General features: G+C 47.3%; 1 protein-coding gene across 1 annotated transcript; it reads right to left on the bottom strand.

Annotated features, from left to right (window-relative positions):
* Positions 1-10,769: 10,769 nt before the first annotated feature.
* On the bottom strand, positions 10,770-12,064 carry GPR148 (G protein-coupled receptor 148). Its single transcript, XM_032263979.1, has one exon. The coding sequence runs from the start codon at positions 11,967-11,969 to the stop codon at positions 10,926-10,928; it is 1,044 nt and encodes a 347-aa protein (XP_032119870.1). The 5' UTR covers positions 11,970-12,064; the 3' UTR covers positions 10,770-10,925.
* Positions 12,065-23,967: the final 11,903 nt, after the last annotated feature.

Raw genomic sequence — 23,967 nt, 5'->3', positions numbered from 1 at the left:
GGCAGTTTAAAAAAGCAAAACCAGGCTGGGCACGCTGGCTCACACTGGCAATCCCAGCACTTTGAGAGGCCGAGGCTGGCAGATCTCCTATGCTCCAAAGTTTGGACCAGACTGGGCAACATAGGGAGACCCCATCTCTAACTAAAATAATAAAAAAGACTTTAATGGGGCACAGTGCATGCTGTGGTCCCAGCTACTCAGGAGCCTGAAGTGGGAGGATAGCTTGAGCCCAGGAGGTCAAAGCTGCAGTGAGCCATGTTTGGGCCACTGCACTCCAGCCTGGGCCACAGAGCCAGACCCTGTTGCAAATAAATAAATAAATAAATAGGCCCGGCACGGTGGCTCACACCTGTAATCCCAGCACTTTGGGAGGCAGAGGCAGGCAGATCATCTGAGGTCAGGAATTCAAGACTAGCCTTGCCAATATGGTGAAACCCTGTCTCTACTATAAATACAAAAAGTAGCCAGGCATGGTGGTGGATACCTATAATCCCAGCTATTTCAGATGCTGACACAAGAGAATCGCTTGAACCTGGGAGGAGGAGGATGCACTGAGTCCAGGTCACACCACTGCACTCCAGTCTGGGCGACAGAGTGAGACTCTGCCTCAAAATAATAATAAACAAATAAATAAGTAAATAAGTTGAAGAAAGCAGCAAAACCAAAAAGAGCTATAATCCCTAGGGTTTTGGCTGATCCCAACATTGTAGACAATATTAATCATCTCCCTCTGCTGCCATCCATTCTAGATGCTTTCAGCCTAGCAGGTGGGGGTGACCCAGAGCTTCAGCCCTGAGGGATCTGAGACCTTAGTTTCCCCACCCAGCGTCTCAGTCTTCCTGTATTTCTCCATTTCATGTGTGATTTGTAAACATGTAGTTGGACTTGGTATTTTTTTATCCAGTCTGAAAATATTTTTTAATTGAAGTGTTTCATTCATTTTCATTTACTGCAATGATCGTTATCTTATTGTCACGTGTATTTCAACCCCTTAAGGATACTGTACTGCTGTGCAGACAGTCAGCGTATTTACTGCTTACTTTTCCTTTACGGTTTCCTTGTTCCTTTCTGTGCTCCATGCATCCTGAAGGACACTTTGTTCAAGACGACATTTTTGTTCATTACTTTTTCAGGTTTGTTGAACAATATTACTATTTTTAAAAAACAAAATCTGCTTTATTCCACTTTTAGTTTTAGTTTAGTTTTGTTTTGTTTTGTTTTGTTTGAGACGGAGTGTCACTGTTGTTACCCAGACTGGAGTGCAATGACACGATCTCACCTCACTGCAACCTCCGCCTCCTGGGTTCAAGCAATTCTCCTGCCTCAGCCTCCCAAGTAGCTGGGACTGCAGGTGCGTGCCACCATGCCCAGCTAATTTTTGTATTTTTAGTAGAGACGGGGTTTCACCTTGTTGACCAGGATGGTCTCGATCTCTTGACCTCGTGATCCACCCCCTCGGCCTCCCAAAGTGCCGGGATTATAGGCGTGAGCCACTGCGCCCGGCCCACTTTTAGTTTTTGAGGATGTTTTCCCCAGGTATAAGGTTTGAGGTTTGCGGTCCTTTTCTTCTTTCAGAGCTTTGAGATCGTATTTCACTTTTTCCTGGATTCCATTATTTCTCAGATATGTCAGTCTTCTTTTTGCTCCTTTTAAGATAATGTGTCTTTTTTTCCTCTAGTTACTTTTATATTTTGTCTATCCGTTATTTTCAGCAGTTTTGGTATAATGTGTGGTTCTCCTTGTATTTATTCCCTTTGGTGTTCACAGGGCTTCTTTTATCTGTGGTTTGATATCTTTCATTGATTTTGAAAATTCTTGCTTAGTGTTTCTTTAGATATGGCTTCTCTCCCAATCTCTTACTTCTGGGGTTCCAGGTATAAATATATTCCAGCTTTTTTTTTTTTTTTTGCCATATCCCATATCTCTCCTGTGCCCTTTCTCCATTTGCCATCCTTCTCTCATTGTGCCTCAGTCTGAATTCTACTGTCCACTGGGACAGGCCGCTGTCATTTACCTGACGTCTTGCATGGCCATCCTCCTCGGACATGCCACTGAGAGCCTGGGATGTTCGCAAGTCTTCTCCCCAACGGCAGGACTTGACTCCAGCTTCTGTTTCCCCTGCACCATGTTCTCAACAGCTTCCCATCAGCTCCTTTCCTCCCAGTGGTTGATTTTTTTGCTTAGTTTCTTGGAGTTCAGCCCTGCCACTGCATACCTTGAAGAGAATGCACATGCAGGCTTTGGGGTTCTCCTCTCCGTGGCTCCCCTGTCTGTGTTGCTGACCCTTCTATCCCCAGCCCATTATGCTGTTCTGCTGTGCTTGAGCTCTTTCCCTGTGGGCCATGGAATAACTTCCAGGGGAAGAGCCAGACTAAATTTGGAAAGCAACTTATGAGTTTCCTTTCATTCAACATTGGAGCCCCTTCTCTCAGCCTCCTTTGGCTGCTCTCTGCAATGCATACAATGGTTTTACAGGATTTTTCCAGCTTTTATCAATCGGATGGTGTGAGGAGGAGACCTGGAGAGGCTGCGCCATTGCTGCCCGAATCAGAAACCCTCTGCTTCTTGTTTTTCACACTCAACAGTTTGTATTGGTGATTTTTTTGGTATAACCTTCGGTTATTTAATGGCTGTATTATATTCCATTTTACGGATGTAGTGTTTGAACAAATCTCTTTTGGAGGGAAACAGGTTATTTCCAAGTATTCTGCCACAGTGGATATCCTTGAACACATTTAGTTTGTACACGTGCAATGAGAGTTGTAGGATAAAGGCCTCGGAGTGGAATTCCCGGGTCACATGAGTGGCTCACTCATGCGGTGGAGTGTTACTGTATATTGTATTCAGTGCCAGGCTGCCTGAGCTGGAATTCCAGTTCTACTGTTTATTGCATCTGTTGCCCTGGAGAAGACACTAAACCTCTGTGTGCCTCAGTTTCCTAATCTGTAAAATCTATCGCATAGGATCACTATTGTACGTATTTAAAATATTGCTAGGTATTGCAAATTGCCTTCCCTAAGGGTTTAAACAATTGACATTCTCACAAGCCGGGCTTTTCACACTTGTCAGTGGAAAATATTATTAAATTTACTGAGTCTTTACCAAACCCAGAGGTGATAAATGGCGTGTCGACGTGGCCTTATTTTCCATGTCTGTTGTATGAGTGAGGCCAATCATCTTTTCACATGTTTATGAACCGTGCCCGTTTCCCTTTATGTGGACATGTGGACTGAGGGTGTGTTCTTTGACAATTTTAATTGGCTTATTCGTCTTAAACTTATTGACTTTATGTTTTTTTGAAAACTGGCCCTTCGGGATATCAGTAGCAAATATTTTGTCACAATTTTTGATTTATGTTTTTACTTCACTTATGGCATTTTTCCCTTCTACAGAATTCTCTAGTATTCTATGGGGAACTCAATTAATATTTCCCTATAATGCGTCTGCATTCTACTGAGAAACCTTCCATACTGTAAGAGTATAACAGCTTCTAACTCTTTATGATTGTATTTTTGGGTTTAAATATTTGATTAACCTGGAATTGTCTTTGTCTGGATGGTCTCCTGGGTGTTCTGACATGATTGATTGAATAATCCATCATTTCCCACTGCTATGGAATGCTGTCTGTCTAGCTATGTATCTCTTAATTCTATCAGTCAGGGGCCAGCCAGAAAAACAAAACCACACTATTGTTTTAATAGAAAGAAGTGGACATGGAGAATTGTTTGAACATGTTTAAATGGGTGGGAGGGGACCCTGAGAGAGTAACGCAGACGCAATACCATAGGAAGCAGCTCCTCCCCAAGCACTGTGGGACAAAATGAAGAAGCTGGAGTGACCAGAGCCAGAGAAAGGGGCACTCTCTGGTGGGTGCTGCCACAGTGAGAGGGAACCTGGAAGGGTGGAAGCTGGAACCAGCGGTTCCTTCTGAGGGGAAGGGCTGCTGTTGGGTGATACAGACAGAAACAGGCAAAACAGGGAGGCCCAGTGTCTCCGCCCCTCCAGCTGGCCTCTCAGGACCCTTATTGGCAGAGCCTAACCGGAGGGCAGTGGGTCAAGCAGGGTGTGCGGAGCCCAGCCCCAGTGCCACAGGGAGCAGAAGAGAGGGTGGGCTCTCTGCTGAAGACCACAGCTCGATACCTGCATGCCCTATGTCTTGGAGAGATTTCTGAGCGTCCCATTCCGTCCTGTATAGCACCCCATGGTTGTAGCTGGGAGGCCCAGTGCCTGCTCATTACTCTTCTGGGATATTCCTGGTTAATTTCATTCATTCATTTTTTTTTTTTTTGTAAAAGCAATATTGCTTCAGGTATAGATTGGGATTCCGTTAAATTTATAAGTTGCTAGAGAGAATTGTTTATCATGTAGAACCACTAGGACAAGGCTTCCCATGAGTTTACGTCTTCCTTTCCTATTATTTAAACCTTATTATTTCAATGTGTAATGACTCCGCCTCTTGCTATACCAAATTCTGTATAAATCCAAGTTCTTAGTCACAAGCAACAATCCAACCCTGGCTGGTTTAACTGCAGGAAATGTGCACTGAGAGATCCTGGGTAGGTCTCAGAGTCACTGCGGTGCCACCCTTGCTGCTGGCCAGCGAGGCCACCGCCTGCCTGGTTGACCACGTGGGCGGGTTCAGAGGGGCTCTGCTGCCCGAGGGGGTGGTGCTGCAGCGACCATGATGACTGTTCCAGCTCTGGCATCACTGGTTCCTGGTTCCAGGTCTGGGGTAGGGCATCTCACTGGCCATATATCAGGAGAGCTGGAACCTCTGCTGTCCTAGTGGCCACAGATGGCAGCCACAGGCCATGGAACCCTCAGATGGGAGAGAAACCTTCTGTCAATGGATGACTTACAGCACATGCCGCTCTGGATCAATAACAGTTGCCCAAGAAATGCTCGCTCACATTATCCCAAGCTGGCTGCTGAGCAGGACTGAAGCGGGGTGATTCTGGGGAGGATCACAGTGCCACCACACTAAAGCAGCTCGCTGTTGACTGTAAGCTGGTGAGGCACATGGCCAGGAGCTGGCAGGCTGGCCTCTTCATGAGCAGCCCATAACCTTGGGCACGTTCTGTCCCTCCCGGGTCTGATTTTCTCCTGTGCACAGGAGAGAGGGGAAGTGGGAGGGCTGGGGGGAGGCTAGGCTATGTGGTTTAATTATTTTATTTGGTACGTATCATACATGAAATGCTGTATATAAACTCTTATGTAATTTTAAATATAACAAAGGAACAGATGCCATACACCCATCACCCTGCTGAAGAAATACATGAACCACAGCTTAGAACTCTTCGTTGTCCCCTCCACCACATATCAATAGGCATTTTCCTGAATTTTTCATTAATTATTATCTTTTTGTCTTTTTTTATATTTTCCCACTATATTAGCCTGCTCTGGCTGCCGTAACAAAATGCCACATACTGGGTGGCTTCAACAACAGAAGTGTACTTTCTCCAAGTGCTGGAGGCTTCAGAAGTCTGAGATCAGACTGAGAAGTCTGAGCTTGAGTGCAAGCAGCACTTGTTCCCAGAGAAGCCTCTCTTCCCAGCTTGCAGGTGGCTGTCTTTTCACTGTGGGAAGGGAGAGATATCTCTCTCTCTTTTTTGAGACAGAGTCTCACTGTGTGGCCCAGGTTGGAGAGCAGTGGCCCGATCTAGGCTCACTGCTACCTCCATCTCCCAAGTTCAAGCCATTCTCCTGCCTCAACCTCCCAGGTACCTGGGACTAGAGGCACACACAACCGTGCCCAGCTAATTTTTGCATTTTTAGTAGAGACGGGGTTTCACTATTTTGGCCAGGTTGGTCTTGAACTCCTGAACTCATGATCCACCTGCCTCAGCCTCCCAAAGTGCTGGGATTACAGGCTTGAGCCACCATGCCTGGCCTCTCTCTTCTTCTTTTAAGGCTATGAATCCTGTCAGATTAGGACCCCACTCTCATGACCTCTTTTAACTTAATTAACTCCCTAAAGGCCCTGTGGCCAAATACAGTCATATTAGCATGCATTCTTCTGGGACTTGCCTTTTTCCAAAAACCACATGCTTATGAGATTCAGCCATATTGATGTGTACAATTGTTTATTTTTCAGTGCTGTATTCTACTGTATGACTATTCCATATGCACTGACCCATTCTTTAATTGATGGTTATTTGGGTTGTTTGTCATTTTCAGCTAATAGTGGTTCTGTGAACATGGAGTAAATGAACGAGGGTTTCTCTAGGGAATTTATGTGGGAATGTAATTGCTGAAGTAAGGACATCCTCAACTTTGCTGTTTTTGGGGTTGATTTTGACAACATCCCTAGTATTTCCCTTCCCTGTATCCTTGTCCCTTGCCATGTGGCCTTGGGACTCCCTTCATGGGGAGATAGTCTACTGTTTCTTCCACGAACCTAATGTTGTGCTGTGCTGTGTGATGCTCTGTCGAGCAGAGTGCAGCAAAGTCATGGCATGCTTTTGAGCTTCTGGCACGTCTGCTCTCTCGGAAACCTATGAATGAACCTGGGTTAACCTGCTGGCAGTGGCAACACTGGGATGCAGAGAAGAGTGTCCAAGCCAAGACCACTGGATGAGTTTCTTGCTGCTGCTATAACAAAATACCAAAAATCTATGATATGAAAGAATACAAATATATTATCTTGCAGTTCTAAAGATCAGCAGTTAAAAATGAGTGGTACTGAGTTAAAATCAGCGCAGGCAGGACTGCGTCCTTCCAGAGGCTCAAGGGGAGAATCCACCTCCTTGCCTTTTCTAGAGGCTGCTCACATTCTTCAGGTGGTGGCCTCTTCTTCATCTTCAAAGTCAGCTGCGCAGCGTCTTCCCATCTCTCCTGGTCTCTGGCCTGGCTGCCGTCATCATCACATCTTTCTCCCATCCCCCTCCCTCCTTCTCTCCCTCGCAAGGGCCCTTGTGCTTGCGTCGTTCACCCGACAGTCCAGGATAACCCTCCTTGCAGGATCCTTCACTCGGTCATGCCTGCAAAGCCCCTGTGGGGCACAGTCAGAGCTAACACATACCTGCTGTTCTTTTTCCAGTTTCTTCATTTGATCCTAGCTCATTAATTTTGAGCTGTTTTCATTTTGGGTAGAACATATACAAGTGTACATTTGCCTCTAAATATTGCTGGCTGCATCTCATATATTTTGATGTGTACTATTTTTATTGTCATCCAGTTCTAAACAATTTTCTGATTTCTGCTTTTAATTAGTCTTTGATCTATGAATTGCTTAGAAGTGTGATTTTTACATTTCCAAGCATATTTTATTCAATTACCTTTTTGCAACTTATTTCTAACTTAATTACACTAGACCCAGATGATATAGTCCAAATAGGAATCCAGTCTTTGAAATTTACTTAGATTTGTTTTATGGGGGTAGCATGTGGTCAATTTTCTTAATAATTCCAGGCATGCTTATATGTATTATGTATTTTCCAGTTGTCAAGTGCCATATTTTAAATTTATTCACTAGGTCAAGCTTGTCAATTGTGGTGTTCAAAATTCAATATCCTTGTTTATTTTGTCTGTTTGCTCTACCAATTAGGGAGAGAGCACTCTTAAACTTCTCTATGAAGGTCGATTTGTTAATTTCCCCTCAACATTTTGTCAATATTTTCTTTGTAAATTTTCACTCTTTTATTACATGTGTTAATTTTAACTCCTTTGATAAACTGGCACTTACCATGTAGCCACCCTCTTTACTCTAGTAAGGCTGCTTGGCTTTAAAGTCAGCTTTGTCTCTTCTCTTGGCTTTCATTTAGTATTTTTTTTCTCTCTCTCTTTTTTTTTTTTGAGACAGAGTATCTCTCTGTTGCTCAGGCTGGAGTGCAGCGGCACGATCTCAGCTCACTGCAACCTCCACATCCCGGGTTCAAGCAATTCTCCTGCCTCAGCCTCCTGAATATCTGGGATTACATGCACATTCCTGGCTAATTTTTGTATTTTTAGTAGAGCCAGGATTTCACCATGTTGGCTAGGCTGGTCTCAAACTCCCGACCTCAGGTGATCCTCCCACCTTGGCCTCCCAAAGTGTTGGGATTACAGGCGTAAGCCTCCACGCCCAGCCTGAATTTTTAATTGGAGGCCCCAGGAAAGGCTTTCTATCTTTTTCTATACTTCAACTGATTGTTTTACTTCCACCCATTGTCATTGTTTGTTTAGTGTAATCTCTTATGAAATAACATACACCCAATTTAAAAGTAAATGGACAATACTGTTTCCCCACCATCAAATTTTAGTCAATTAAATTTATTGTTTTAGTACATTTAAAATATCATATTATTTTATGCTTTCTATTTGTCCTGACTTTTCTATTTATTTTTTCGTGCCTGATTTTGGATGAGTTACCGTTTCTCTCATTTCACCTGTTTCTGAGATTACTTACAGAGTTATTCTCTTTTGTCTAGTCTGTTACTGGTTACTTCAAACATTTTAACTTGCATGCCTAACAAAGCCTTAGATTAATATTCCCACCTTCCTCCTGAAGACTGCTAGACTTTAGAACGCTTTAAGTATAACTACACCTTTCCCACACATATGCCACTGTTATATAATCCTTTTTTCCCATTTTTTCTAAATCCTCAAACTAGACATTTTTATTGCTTCTATGTAGTCAACTAGACGATGATGATTTCTATTTATGTGCATAGTCTCCAGTGCTTTTTCTATTTCTTCATACATCTGAAATCTTCCACCTGCAATAATTTTTCTTCTGCCACAAATACATCCCTTGAAGTTTTCTTAATGTGAATTGCTAGGAACACCGTCTTTAGCTTTTGTGTTCTACCAAGGTCTGGAAAGTTTATTTTTCTGTATATAAAATTCTAGGAAGACAGTTCTTTTCTCAGTACCTTGGCAACATTATTCCAGTTGCCCAGGCTTCCATTGGTTTTGTTTGGTTTTTGAGATGGAGTCTCGCTTGGTCGCCCAAGCTGGAGTGCAGTGGTATGATCTTGGCTCACTACAACCACCGCCTCCTGGGTTCAAGCGATTCTCCTGCCTCACCCTCCTGAGTAGCTGACAGGCACGCGCCACCTCTCCTAACTAATTTTTTATTTTTTTTATTTTTAGTAGAGATGGGGTTTTGCCATATTGGTCAGGCTGGTTTCTTCCATTGTTTTTTGAGAAGTCAGCTGTGAGTTTAATCGCTATTCCTTTGTCTTTTGTCTCTGCCTGATTTAAATATCTCATCTTTGTATTTAGCTGTCTGCAGTTTCACATGATGTGCTTGGATGCGGGTCGCTTATCTAATTTGTAATTGGTTAGGTTTCTCGGATCTGAGATTTGATACCTTTCAACAATTCTGAAAAATTATCAGTGATTGTCTCTTCAAATATTTCCCCTCCTACATTTTCTGTATTATATTCCCAAATTAGATGTGCCAGTCTTTTCCATTCCAGCCTCAGTGTCTTTTAATCCCTCTTTTACATGGCTGTCTCTTTGTCCCTCTGGCTGCATTTTTGGTGATTTATCTAGATCTGTCTCACAATTTGCAAAGTCTCTCTCCAGCCATGTCTAACATGCTGTTCAGTCCATATTAAATTCACTTCATAATTCTAATTTTTACTTCAAGAAGTTCTATTTAGATATTTCCCAAATTTTCTTGGTTATTTAAAAGAAGTATTATGCCTGTTCATATTTTCATGTCATTGTTAATGTCTTAAAATATCTTGAACATTTTTATATTAACCCAGTGTTGGCAATTCAAGGAGCTGTAGTATGGTGCAGCTGTCTTCTTGCTCTCATCCATGGTGCCTTATCTCCCTGTGTGGGTTTGTGAGATTTGACCATGTGCAACTCCATTATTTGAGGTTCTTTGACTCTGGAAATTCTCTGCAGCCTAAATGGAAGCTCAGATCATCCGGGAGAACCATACCAACCACAGACTGAGGTCTTTTGACCACTAACATAATTTGAAGTCTAACTCTAAAGCCGTCTGAAGAGTGGCTTCTACTTAACAATTCTCAAGGAATTTTCTTCTTCTTCTACATGGCACCTAGGCCAAGGCAGGCAAATTCCCTTGCTGCTCCCTTCTGTGAGGTTAGGTTATCATTTACCTTTATTCTGAGAGTGTAACCCTTGTGCACTCCAGCTTTATAGTGATATCTCCATGACACTCTCCACTGTTGTGGATCCTTGGCTTCCTCTCCACCCTCCTGTATCCTGAGTAGCTGCCCAAATAGAGCTCATGGTTCCAGGATTCAGCAGCTCTGCATGTTCACCTCCCTGGTTCCAGCTGTCAGCAACATTTTGGCTTCTGTGTGTTGGTCAGCAAGATGCATCCACAGTGGCCATGGAGGGTGTGCAGGCAGCCATCGGAGGGACTTAGACCAGAGCCTGCTTGATTGCCTTTACTTGCTTCCATTTCCAAGTAGGATTTCAGTGTCATGATAAGAGAGCTTTCTCTACTTAAAAACGGTCAAAATGGGCCAGGTGCACTGGCTCATGCCTGTAATCCCAGCACTTTGGGAGGCTGAGGTGGACAGATCATGAGGTCAGGAGATCAAGACCATCCTGGCCAACACAGCGAAACCTTGTCTCTACTAAAAATACAAAAAAATTAGCCAGGTGTGGCAGCATGCACCTGTAGCCCCAGCTACTCAGGAGACTGAGGCAGAATTGCTTGAACCCGGGAGGCGAAGGTTGCAGTGAGCTGAGATCGAACCACTGCACTCCAGCCTAGTGACAGAGTAAGATTCTGTCTCAAATCGCCAGGAGCCATGTGTGAAAAAACCAAAGAAACAACAACAACAACAAAACCAAAAACTGTCAGAATGGTGAAAAACATCAGTCTTCAGGGTCTCTGAATAGGCCCAATTCCACAATTATATTTTGTTGTTCTAGGAGGTTAGCCATAATTGGACGCTGCTGTATTCAACATATAATTTTTAACCTCAGCTCGCCAGACTGTGGACTCAAGAGCTCTAGGAAATGGTAAAGATGGCCTGGTGCCTCCTGGGTGGAAAGTGGCCCCGGACCATGCCCAGCAGCTGCCGGTAGCGGAGCATGTACAGGTATGGGAGCATGGCACGGGGAAGCATCATGAGTACCTCACTGTTGGTCGCCAGGAGCCATGTGTGAGTCCTGGCGCCAATGTGATGGTACCTGGTCAGCACCATGTCCAGGGAGAACACCACCCCTGTGCTCACGTACAATGTGATCAGCACTGAGTGGATCAGCAGGGTGCCCCTGGCCCGGGAATAGCCCTGCCCCCAGATGCCTGAAGTCTTGGCCTCTGCATAGATCCTCCAGAAGCAGTAGGCAATGAGAGCCGTGCAAAGGAAGAGAACGCACAGAATGGAGGTGTAGGTAACAATGACCAGGGTGCCACATCCCTGCTGGGTGCCCATGCTCAGCAGCAGAATGCATGAGGCTCCTTGCTCCTCCAGCTGGTCATCCTGCCACTTACTGAGCCAAAGAAGGAATGAGGGGAAGCAGCAGGACACCAGCCAGATGAGGGCCACAGACTTCCAGGCAGCCCCATGGGACATGAAGGAGCGGTAGCGCAGAGGATGAGTGACTGCCAAGTAGGTGTGCAGCACAGTGGCCGTGAAGGACAGGATGGTGCTGGTGCAGGCGGCGACAACAGCGTCAGTGAGAATCCCACAGGCCATACGGCCCAGCTCCCAGCTACCCAGGCTGCTGGAGGAGATGAGCATATGGAGGAGAATGTAGGCCAGGTCTGAGTGCAGGATGTTGGCCAGCAGCAGGTAGTGGGGCTCCTGCCTCAGCCGTTGGTTCCGCAGGATGGTCACCAGCAGCAGGGGGCTCACAGCCAGTGTGGCTGCAGCCAGCAGGCTCGAGGGAAGGAAGAGCCAGTACAGCATGGAGCTGGGCACTCTGAGGTCCTCCAGGCCCAAGGAGGTGTTGCTGGCTGCTTGGGGCATGCAGGGTGTCTTGCTGATGAGTTGGACCAGGGCTGGCCAGGCTGTAGTACCCACAGGGCAAGATGCCAGCTCATCCCCCATGCTTCCTGGTAGGAATAGCTGGCTTTGTCACAGGTTATTCATTCTGCACCTGCCCAGAGTGTTGGTCTGCCCCACAGGGGTCCTGATCGTGCCACTCCTCTGTAGAGATGCCAGGCTCTGGCAGGCCTTAGGAATGACTGCTTAATAAAGATTTAAAAAAAAAAAAAAAGTGAATTCCAACTCACACCTGGCTTCCGGCATTCGCATCTCTGCAACTGTGGGGCTGCATGTGCGTGGGCAGACATAACAGATCATCTCACTGCCACCATTTTGCAGTCCCTGACCTCACCAGAAGCATCCCCCGTTTCAGTGGCCCTCAAACCTGTCTGCTTGGCTCACAGGGAGTGTGCAGTGGATGTTCACCACACTGGATTATATTCAGGGCGGCCCTGCCAGAAAGGAAGCAGCAGCTGTCTGGAACTAGGATCACTGCGCTGTAAACTAGAGCTAGAGACTCAGTAAATTGGACCGGCCTGGAGGGGCCTGGGCACATTCACATTTCCTCACAGAGCCCTGGGTGTGGCCTCCAGCTCAGCGTGACCCTGTGCATGCATGTGAGTTTGTCTCCTACACCCCTCCCACCCAGGGCTCCATGTGAGAGTGTTCCCTGCCCCTAAAACCTCAGCTGACTTGTAGGGTCGCTGTGTAATGGAAATGTCCCTTCCTCTGGGGAGGAAAAGGCCTGGGAGGCAGAGACCTCATAGGTGCTAGTGGGGAGGAGCAGAAGGCAAGCTCCCCAGGCACGGCTTGTCGGGGGTGTAGATGGTGGGGTGAACTCAGGCAGAGCCAGCGGCCAGGACGGCTAGTGGTGTTCGGGGATCCAGTTCAGGTGAATCCTCCCACTCTCGAGGTGCTGGCTGCGTGGCCTTGAAAAGCTCTGCTCCAGTTTCCTTATCTGTGAAACACGAGTGCCATCCACACTGACCTCATGGAAATGTTGCGGAAGCCCAGAGGTGAAGGACTCAGCACAGTGCATAGCCTGAGGTAGATGCTGAGTCAGTGTTAGGTCTCCCACTTACAGCATCCTCCGAGGCTTGGTCCCCTCAGCCCACAGATCCTCTGCCATCACTGCAGAACCGGCTGCGCTTGGCTGCTGGCAGCCTGAGAGCCCTGCCCAACACCCGCCGCCGGCCTGGCCGACTGCTCCAGAAGGCAGGAGCCGCGTGGGAAGAGGGAGGATATTTTTAGGGTCAGAGAGAGGCAAAAATATCAGATGCTGGGGGTGAGACCATGTCCACTGCTGCCCGGGGACCATGTTAGTCACAGCCCAAGACCATGTCCACAGCAGCCCAGGTACCACGTCCAGAACCGCCCCGGACCACGCCCTCCGCAGACCGGGACCAAGACCATCTCACCCCGGGGACCACGCCCTCCGCAGCAAGGGACCACGCCCATCTCAGCCCGGGGACCACACCCAGAACGCCAGCTGCAGGCCGGGGCCACGCCGAGAAACGCCCCGGACCACGCCCTCCGCAGACCTGGACCAAGACCATCTCACCCCGGGGACCACGCCCACCACAGCCCCAGACCACGCCTGCCGCAGCCAGGAACCACGCCCATCTCAGCCTGGGGAATACGCCAGGGGCAGGTCGGGGCCACGCCCAGAGCCGCCCCGGACCACGCCCTCCGCAGCCAGGGACCACGCCCATCTCAGCCCGGGGACTACGCCCGCTGCAGGCCGGAGCCACGCCCAGAACCGCCCCGGACCACGCCCATCTCAGCCTGGGGAATACGCCCGCCGCAGCCAGGGACCACGTCCGGAACAACCCCGGACCACGCCAAGAACAGACCCGGATCACGCCCGCCGCAGCCCAGGAACCACGCCCAGAACAGCCCCAGACCACGCCCGCCGCAGCCCGGAACCGGGTTCTCCTCTGAGGGTCTGTTATAGCAGCTGCCGGGAGCAGCAGCGCCTGCGCCCTCACGGCCGATTACGGTACAGAAGCTAAGGGTGGTTCTGAGAAAGCCCATCTCCTCTTCCCGAGAACCCGCGAGGCCACAGGGCGGACTCCGTCTCCCTGCCCCAGCTGCCCTGGCCTGCACTCCCTGTGGGCCCCCTGCACTTTCATCGGTCCCAGGCCGGGAGAGGGAGCGCAGCCCTTCGCAGGTCACGCCCTCTGCGCGGGCGCTCTGTGTGCTGCAGGGCTTTGGGCCAAGGCCAAGGCTCTCTCTGCTGTCCAGCCCAGCAGAACGACCCTCGCCGGCCTTTGGCGTCTTAGAATGCAGATTCTCTGGGGGAGGGAAACTCGTTAAATGACAACCCCTCAGTAAAAATGTAGCTGTGAGCGAAATCGTTCTTATGGCCGGTGGCAAAAAACAACTTCATGCGGAAAGTGCTATCTCCCATGGTGTAAGAGCCGCAAAAAAAAAAAAAAAGAAAGAAAGAAAAAGAAAAAGAAAGAAAGGAAAGAAAGGAAGAAAGAAAGAAAAGAAAAGAAAGAGAAAGAAAGAAAGAAAAAGAAAAAAGAAAGAAAGAAAGAGGATACTGAACATGCCTCCTGCTGAGAATCATCTTAGGACTTAAATAGCCCATAAAACAATGTCAGAGCACCGCGAGGATGCTGCCCCGATGGGAACATCAGTTTGGTCTCACTTGCCGAGGTCCCCTATCTAGGCTGCCCTCCTGGGAAAATGCAGACAGAGGCTCAATGGAGTGGGGGCCGGGACAGGGAGGCGGGGTCCGTCTTACGGCATCATGGTTTCTCCTGAAGGGAGGATGAGCTTTCTCAGAACCACCCTTAGTTTCTGTACTGTAATCAACCCCAGAGGTGAGATCACCCAGCCCTGGTTAGGACCCCACAGCCTTTAACTGCTCTGCCCCGTTCCTGTGATCACAGGGCAGGACAGGCCTGCTGGCCGTGGGTGCAGACGCAGGGTGGGTGTGTAGCACAGGCTGGTGAATCTGAACATAAATTTGGAAGTCGAATCTCAGCCATCCGTAGCACTTCAAGAGCCTGAAGATGCTGGAGTGTCCCTGCCCTCTAGGAAGCTGGAGGTAAACTGAGGCTGTAGGCGTGACTAATGCAAACATGTTCAAACCTCAGAATGGACATGCTCCTGGGTCCTCCTGCTGAGGTATAGTAACAGTGACCACCCACGGCCTCATCGTGGAGCCCCTTCTGTACAGGCACTGGGCACATCTCACAGAAATGACATGCTATCTGTGGGAAACTGAAGCCCAGGGAGGTTAAGTGCCTTGCCTAAGGTCACCTTTTGAGAGAGTTCAGTGTAAGAAGCCATCTTTCCTGAGACTTGCAGACCCTGTTGCTGTGTCCCCCAGTGATGGCAGCAGGAGATACTCACCGTGGTGTCAGGTTGATGCTCAAGGGGTCAGAGTGTGGGCAGTGGGCACTGGCAGAGGTGACTGAGACTTCCAGCTGGGCCTCCCATCACACAGGAGCTCCCAAAGGCAGCTGGCAGCCAGGACTACCAGGTTGGAAAGGATGATCTAAACAGGGGCTGCTGGTCTCCTGGCAGCAATACAATGTCCCTCAGCAACTGGTCATATCACCTGACCTAGCTGCAGGAGACAGAAAATCTCCACCCCTGGGCCCTCATCACCGCACCTGGGTACGTGCATGTGTGGCAGAGAACTGACGTGGCAAATTCTGGGTGCCATTTTACATTTCCTTTCATCCTCCGGAAGCCTGCTGAGGATCAGGAAATTGATGTGCATATGAGGCCAATTAATTTTCCCAAAGCCATCTAGCAAATAAGTGGCAGAGAATAGGCATGTCTCACTCCAAATCCTGTGTTATTTCCATCCTCAGGCCATCTGTTTCCTGAATGATCTTTCTACCTTCCTGGCTGGCATTGGTACTGGACTCTTCATCACCATCATAATCTCCATCAGTATCAGTCAACACATCTTCATTACCTTTACGTTTTCATCACTATCACCATCACCATCATCACATTACCACCATCACCGTTGTCATAGTCTGTTTAATGCTACTATCACAGAATACTTGAGACTGGGTAATTTATAAAAAAAAACCAGAGATTTATTTCTCACAGTTCTTGAGGCTGTGAAGTTCAAGATGAAGTTGCCAGCATCTTGTGATGGCGTTCTTGCTTGTCATACCATGATGGAAGGTGGAAGGGCAAGACAGCACATGGGAGAAAGAGAAGAGAAGGAGGCCAAACTCATCCTTTTATCAAGAACCCCCTCCCAAGATAATTAACCACTTCCACTTCCATTATAACACCATTAATTCATTCATGAGGTCAGAGCCCCCATTACTTAATCACCCCCTAACGGTCCTACCTTTCAACACTGTTGCATTAGGGATTGTTTCCAACACATGAACTTTAAGAAACACATTCAACCCATAGCAGCCATATCATCACCACCACCGTTGTTATTACCGCCATAATTATCATCCCTATCTTCATCGGCACCATCCATCACTATTCTCACTGCCATCATCATCACCATCATCTCCTCCTCTTCACCATCATTATCATCTCGTGATGGCGATTATCCCGTGTGAAATAAAACTTCTCACTGATTTCTCATTGCTCTTAAGATGAAATCGAAAATCTTGGTCTTAATGCACAAATCCTATTGCAGCTCATCTGTATTAGACCATTCTTGCATTCCCATGAAGAAATATCTGAGGCTGGGTGAGTTATAAAAAATAGTTTCATTTTTGCTCATGGTTCTGCAGGCTGTACAGGAAGCGTGGTGCCAGCATCTGCTTTTGGGGAGGGCCTCAGGATGCTTACAATCATGGTGGAAGGCAAAGGGGGAGAAGGCATGTCTCATGGCAAGAGTGGAAGCAAGGTGTGTGGGGAGTTCCTGGACTTTTAAACAACCAGATCTCACATAAACTAACTGAGAACTCACTTATCCCCAAAAGGATGATGCCAAATCATGGGATCTGCCCCCAAGATCCAATTACCTCCCACCAGGCCCCACCTTCAACATTCAGAATCACATTTCAACATGAGATTTGGAGGGGACAAACATCCAAACTATATCACTATCCCTTGTCCCTCCCACATCAGTCCTCTGTGCTCCAGCTCTCTCGTCTCCCTTCTACTTCTTAAAGCATGCACAACCTTTGTTATCTGGGGACATTGCTACCCTTTTCAGACATTTTACTTCTGCTCAGCCAGATCCCAGTTTGAATGACTCTTCTGGAAAATGTCTTCTGATCCTTAGAATGAACCTCGGTTCCCTGCATTATACATGCATACCTCAGAGACAGCGTAGGTTTGGTTCCACAGCAGCTCAGTAAAGTGAATATCACAAGAAATCAAGTCACACGATTTTTTTTAGTTTCTCGGTGCATATAAAAGTTACGTTTACACTTTAATGTAGTCTAATAAGTGCAATAGCACTATGTCTAAAAAACTCAATGTATATATCCTAATTTTCATATACTTTATTGCTAAAAAAAAAAAGCTATCATCTGAGGCTTCAGCAAATTATCTTTTTGCTGGTGGAGAGCCTTGCCTCGATGTTGGTGACTGCTGACTGATTAGGGTGGTGATTGCTGAAGGCTGGGGTGACAGGGGCAATTTCTGAAAATAAAGAGATTTGTTGCATGATTGACTTCCTTTCATGAAAGATTTCTCCATGGCATGCAATGCTGTTTGATAGCATCTTATCTACAGTAAATAGAACGTCTTCCAAAACCGGAGTCAATCTTCTCAAGTTCTGCTGCTGCTTTATCAATGAAATGGATGTAATATTTCAATATTTTCACCAGGAGCATATTCCATCTTATTAAACCACTTTCTTTGCTCATTCATGAGAAGCAACTCCTCATCTCTTACAGTTTTATCATGAAATTGCAACAATTCAGTCACATCTTTGGACCCCACTTCTAATGCTAGTTCTCCTGTTATTTCCACCACATCTGCAGTTACGTCCCCCACTGAGGTCTTGAACCTCCCAAAGTTATCCATGGGGGTTGAAAACAACTTCTTCTAAACACCTGTTACTGTTGATATTTTGACCTTCTACCATGAATAATGAATGTTCCTATTGGCATTTAAAATAGTAAATTCTTTCCAGATGGCTTTCGATTTACTTTGCCCAGATCCATCAAAGAAATCACCATCTATGGCAGCTATAGCCTTATGAAATGTATTACTTAAATAATATGACAAAAGTTGAAATTAATTCTTGGTCCATGGGCTGAGAAAATGAATGTTGTGTTAGCAAGCACAAAATCCTTAGCCTCCTTATACATCTCCACCAGAGCTCTTGTGTGCCTTGTCAATGAGCAGTAATATTTTGAAAGGAATTTTGTTTCCTGAGCAGTAGGTCTCAACAGTGGGCTTAAAGTATTCAGCAAACCACTCTGTAAACAGATGTGCTGTCACTCAGGCTTTGTTGTTGCATTGACAGAGCACAGGCAGAGTAGATTTAGCATAATTCTTAAGGGTCCTCTGATTTTCAGAATGGTAAATAAGCATTGGCTTTAACTTAAAGTTTCCAGTTGCATCAACTCCTAAAAAGAGAGTCAGTCTGTTGTTTTGAAGCTTTGAAGCCAGACATTGACTTCTCTCTAGCTATGAAAGTCCTAGATGGTAGCATCTTTTTTCTTTTTTTCGGGGGGGTTGTTGTTTGTTTGTTTGTTTTGATTTGTTTTGTTTTTGTTTTTGAGACAGAGTCTCACTCTCTTCACACAGGTTGGAATGCAGTGGTGTAATCACAGCTCACTGGAGCCTTGACTTCCCAGGCTCAGGTGATTCTCCCACCTCAGCCTCCCTAGTAGCTGGGACTATAGGCATGCACCAGCACACCCAGCTGTTTTCTTGTATTTTAGTAGAGAAAGTATTTCTCCATGTTGGCCAGGCTGGCAGTATCTTCTTTCAGTAGAAGGCTGTTTCATCTACAAGGAAAATCTGTTGTTTAGTTTGGCCACCATCATCAGTTATTATGGTACATCCTTGTATGCACTAAGATATGCCTGTACTCATATATTGCCCTTTATTTCTCTTATACCTTTGACTACAATTTTTCTTAATGTTTAATGTGTGGTTTATTCCTGCCCTTGCTATCAGGCTCAGCTCCACAAAGGCAGGAGCTGTGTCTGTTCTGCCCACCAGTGTACCCCCAGTGCCTATTGTACAGAGAGGTAAATGCCAGACCAGATAAAAAAATAGCTTGTCTTTAAGACTAGCAGATTTACATGGAGGGTGGGGGGGAGGATGAGGAGGAAATCTCAGGCCAAAGACTCAGTTTGAGCAGAGGCCAGGGCTATGCCATGGCACTTCACATGGCTGTGACAGGAAGATGGAGAGAAGCAACTTAAGCTGCAGAGCAACAAGACTAAACTCAGCATCTGCAAGGTTAGAGTGTACATCCAGGTGGACGATGGGCTGGAGGAGGCCTGGAAGCAGAGGGAGGTGTCCTTGAGATGGACCAGGGGTAGGGAAGAGGAGTGCTCCTCCAAAGCCAGGTTCTAGATTGATCAGGAATGTCAGAGGTACGATGCTTTTCTGGAACACTCCTGGAGATCTGAGAGATTTTGAGCATATTGACATCTTTACAATTAGATTTCCAATCCGTATCAAAGTGTTGGAGTTTTGGGTATTGGAGTGTTGCTGCATCTTTTGGTTAAACCAGGATTTTTTTAAAAATTAAATAATATATACTGCTAAAGATAAACTAATTCTGATAGCTCCCATAGCCCCCCACTAATCCCCCCTCCTCTCGTTCAGTTGCTGGCCAGAACCCCTCTACCACACTGAGCTCAGCTCCTTGCAGGGCTGGGTGTCTTTGGCTCCATGCCCCAGTTCCACTTCACATGGTGGCTGCTGGCTCAGAGACGTGCCCAGTCAATTCTGGGAAGGATAAATATAATGATTGTATGTACCTGGGAGCACTGGCAAGGATGATAATGGCATTTGGTCCTTCCTGGCATGCAACTGGCCTTCCTCCTGCTCCTGCTACATACACTAGCATCTCTATTGCCCTTCTCTCCACGGCAGAGTGACATTTTGTTTATCCACTGACTGGGGTGGTGCAGTTTTGTTTTGTTTCCTTTTTGAGACAGAGTTTGCTCTTGTTGCTCAGGCTAGAGTACAATGGCATGATCTTGGCTCACTGCAACCTCCACCTCCCAGGTTCAAGTGATTCTCTTGCCTCAGCCTCCTGAGTAGCTGGGATTACAGGCAAGTGCCACCATGCCCAGCTAATTTTTTTGTATTTTTACAAAAAAATAAGCAATATGTATTTACACGTAAATATATTTATATCTAGTTATACGTAACATAAAACATTACATAAAAATAATTGGAAGCAGGCCGGGCGTGGTGGCTCATACCTGTAATCCCAACACTTTGGGAGGCCGAGACAGGTGGATCACTTGAGGTCAGGCGTTCAAGACCAGCCTGGCCAATATGATGAAACCGTTTCTACTAAAAATACAAAAATTAGCAAGGTGTGGTGGCACGCACCTGTAATCCCAGCTACTCAGGAGACTACTCCGGGTTTCTCTATGTTGGTCAGGCTGGTCTTGAACTCCTGACCTCAGGTGATCCGTCCGTCTTGGCCTCCCAAAGTGTTGGGATTACAGGTGTGGGCCACCACACCAGGCCTATTTTATTGGATTTTAGCATACAAGTGAAGCCTTTGAAAAGCCTTTAGTCGATGACCGTATTTTTCTTCTCATCCCCATGTCCACCCCTCCTGAAGGTCCACAAAGTCTGGATAATAATTAGGTTATCTCAGCTGGTGTCCTGGTCTGCAAAGCCCTGTGGCTACCCTCCCTGCAGAGCAGCGGCTGCCCCACCCACTGTCCTCTGCTCAGCATACCCCACCGGTGCCCAGCCTAGAGTCCACATGCTTGCTGCCCTTCTGCCTGGAGCACTCCTGCCATGCAGGTCTTGGCCTGTTGTGTTCATTTATCTTTAAAGATTAATTTACCGCAAGCGCATTGTAAGCACTCTTTTATTAGCACTGTGAACTATTTGAAATATACTGAAAAGGCCGGGCACGGTGGCTCACGCCTGTAATCCCAGCACTTTGGAAGCCCGAGGCAGGAGGATCCTTTGAGTCCAGAACTTTGAAGTCATGAGTCTGAGGACAGCCTTGGCAATAGTGAGACTCTGTCTCTCCAAAAAAATTTTAAAAATTAAAAGCATAGCCATGCCTGGTGATGCATGCCTGTAGTACCAGCTACTTGGGAGGCTGAGGCGGGAGGATCACTTGAGCCCAGGAGGTTGACGTTAACTCCAACCTGGTGACAGAGTGAGACTCCATTTCCAGACCAAAAAAAACCAAACAACAATTATAGCAATCACTTTGTTCTTTTATTAGCACGGTGAGGTATTTGAAATGCACTGAGAAATGTAGGCTAGGATTAGCAGACACTCATGGACCCACTATCCAGGATTAGCAAATGTTCGTTTTTTTTTCCCTATTTGCTTCCAATTATTATTATTTGAGATGGAGTTTTGCTCTGTTGCTCAGGCTGGAGTGCTGTGGTGCCATCTCGGCTCACTGCAACCTCCACCTCCCGGGTTCAAGCGATTCTCCTGCCTCAATCTCCTGAGTAGCTGATATTACAGGTGTGTGCCACCACCCCTGGCTAATTTTTGTATTTTTAGTAGAAACAGGGTTTCACCATATTGGCCAGGCTGGTCTTGAACGCCTGACCTCAAGTGATCCACCCACCTCGGCCTCCCAAAGTTCTGGGATTACAGGTATGAGCCACTACGTCCGGCCTGCTTCCAGTTATTTTTATATAACGTTTTATGTTACATAAAACTATATATAACTATATTTACATGTAAATACATATTGCTTATCATATACATTTTTTAGCATAGCAAAACCTCTCACATACAGTTACCGTCCCCTTTGTCACCATCCTCTGGCCTATTCTCTCCCTCCCCGCGCGGAGGCAGCGTCCACCCTGAACTTACCGTATATTCCTCCTGGTCTGTTCTCTCCCTCCGTGCGCGGAGGCAGCGTCCACCCTGAACCTACCGTATATTCCTCCTGGTCTGTTCTCTCCCTCCGTGCGCGGAGGCAGCGTCCACCCTGAACTTACCGTATATTCCTCCTGGTCTGTTCTCTCCCTCCGTGCGCGGAGGCAGCGTCTACCCTGAACTTACCGTATATTCCTCCTGCCCAGGTTTTTGAACTTTTGCTGCAAATACAGGGTCCCTGAACTGCATCTAGCATTGGTTCTACGTTTGGTGCGGTTTCTTCATTCTACTGCTGGCATTTTCCACTCAATAGCCCACCTTCCAGGCCAGCTCTCTTGCCATTCACAGACCTAGTTCATTCTATGAAAATGCTCTACAGCATTCCCTTCTCCAGCTTCCTCACCACTTATTTCCCTGCTGCTTCCCGATGGACGTCTCTGCTTTTTCCAGTCTTACGAGCAGGGCAGTGACAAGGTTGCTAGGTGGAGTCTGAATGTCCACCTAGGATGTTTCCCCAGCAGGAGGAATCATAAGGTCAGCTGTGCAAGAGGTGCCTCCTCATCCCCCCACAGCATCCACCCCATGCTCCCCAGCAGTGTGTGAGAAGGCCCTGCCGGAGTGACCAGGGGACACCCGGAGGATCCGGGGCCCTCCAGGGTGGGCCAGTCTCCTGTCAAGTGCTGTGAGATTTGCTAAGTTCATTCAGGCACCATTTTGGAGATGGACCCTCTGCACTGAGGAGGAGGTGGGTTCCTGGTTGGCTCTAGATGCGTTGTGCTGTAGGTAGCATAAGGAGCTGTATTCCCTGCCTGGACACATGGTAGGACAGCCATCTGTCATCACCATCCCTGCAGCACCAGCACATCGGATGCCAGCAGGAGTGGACGGCCCCACTTCTCCCGGTGTCTTCACCTGCCACTTTCTGGAACCTGCTCTGTCCAGTCAGGCACTGAGGGCTTCTTCAAATATAGCTGAGACCGGGAACGGATTCTTTGCCTCCAACATCAGCAACCAAGTCCTCTGGAACTACCTCCAAAGAGTAAGAGCACTTTCCTCTCTCAGACAACATGCAGGCAGGGTAGTGGCACCCCTCACTCTCAACATAGAGGGGAACATAGCCTGCACACCTGTAGATGATCTGAAGGCATCAAGGGACCATAGGACAGCAACCTCGGCCTCAGAGGGGAGGCTCTACACAAGGGTGCTCAGTGTGGGGTGGCACTGTCAGCCTGCCCCCTCAGCCTGCCCCTCTGTTCTTCCTGATCCTGCACAGCATCTCTCTGGAATGGAGGGCAGTGAGTGCTTTCCGTCAGCCCCGCCACCATGGCTAGGGAGGAGAAGGCAGTTGCAGAGCCCTCAGGGAGCAACCTCCCCCACTGCCCAGGCTGTCATCAACACTAGTGAGACATGGCCTCTGCCCCAAGGTGCCAGTAGAGAACTTGATTGGATCGAAGGATGCAAAGTATTGTTTCTGGGTGTTGCCAGCAGAGATTAACATCTGAGTAGGTGGACTGGGAGAGGAAGACCCATATAGAGTGTGGGTGAGCACCATTCAATCAGCTGCCAGCGGTGGCTAGAAACAGCTCACTTGCTAAGTCTCCCGGTCTTCATCTTTCTTCGTGCTGAGCGCTTCATGCTCTCGAACGTCAGACTCCTAGTTCTTCCGCTTTTGGACTGGACTTATGCCAGCGGTTCTTGGGTCTTTGGCCACAGACTTAAGGCTGCACTGTTGGCTTTCCCACTTTCCAGGTTTCTGAAGTTGGACACAGCCACTCCTGGCTTCCTTGCTCCTCAGCTTATAGATGGCCTATTGTGGGGACTTCACCTAATGATCATGAGTCAATTTCTCCTTCATAACCACCCTTTTGTGTGTATGTATATATCATCTATCAATCTATCGATCTATCTATCCTATTAGTTCTGTCCCTCTGGAGAACCCTGATGAATACAGTGAGAAAGGTGGCTGGCACATCAGGGACCCACAGAGGAATAGAGGGGGCTCAAACATCCCCGCTAAGTGCTAAAGGCAATCCTGGAAAGAGTGAACTTTCCTTCTCCACGAGAGGAGGAGAAACAGGATGCTCTTGCGGGCCTGGGGTGGTGT

This window comes from Sapajus apella, unplaced genomic scaffold (genome assembly GCF_009761245.1).
Source record: "Sapajus apella isolate SASKATOON/1434 unplaced genomic scaffold, GSC_monkey_1.0 scaffold140, whole genome shotgun sequence".
NCBI lineage: Eukaryota > Metazoa > Chordata > Mammalia > Primates > Cebidae > Sapajus > Sapajus apella.
Note: the sequence above shows the minus strand (reverse complement) of the source record. Positions and strands in the feature narration are given on the sequence as shown.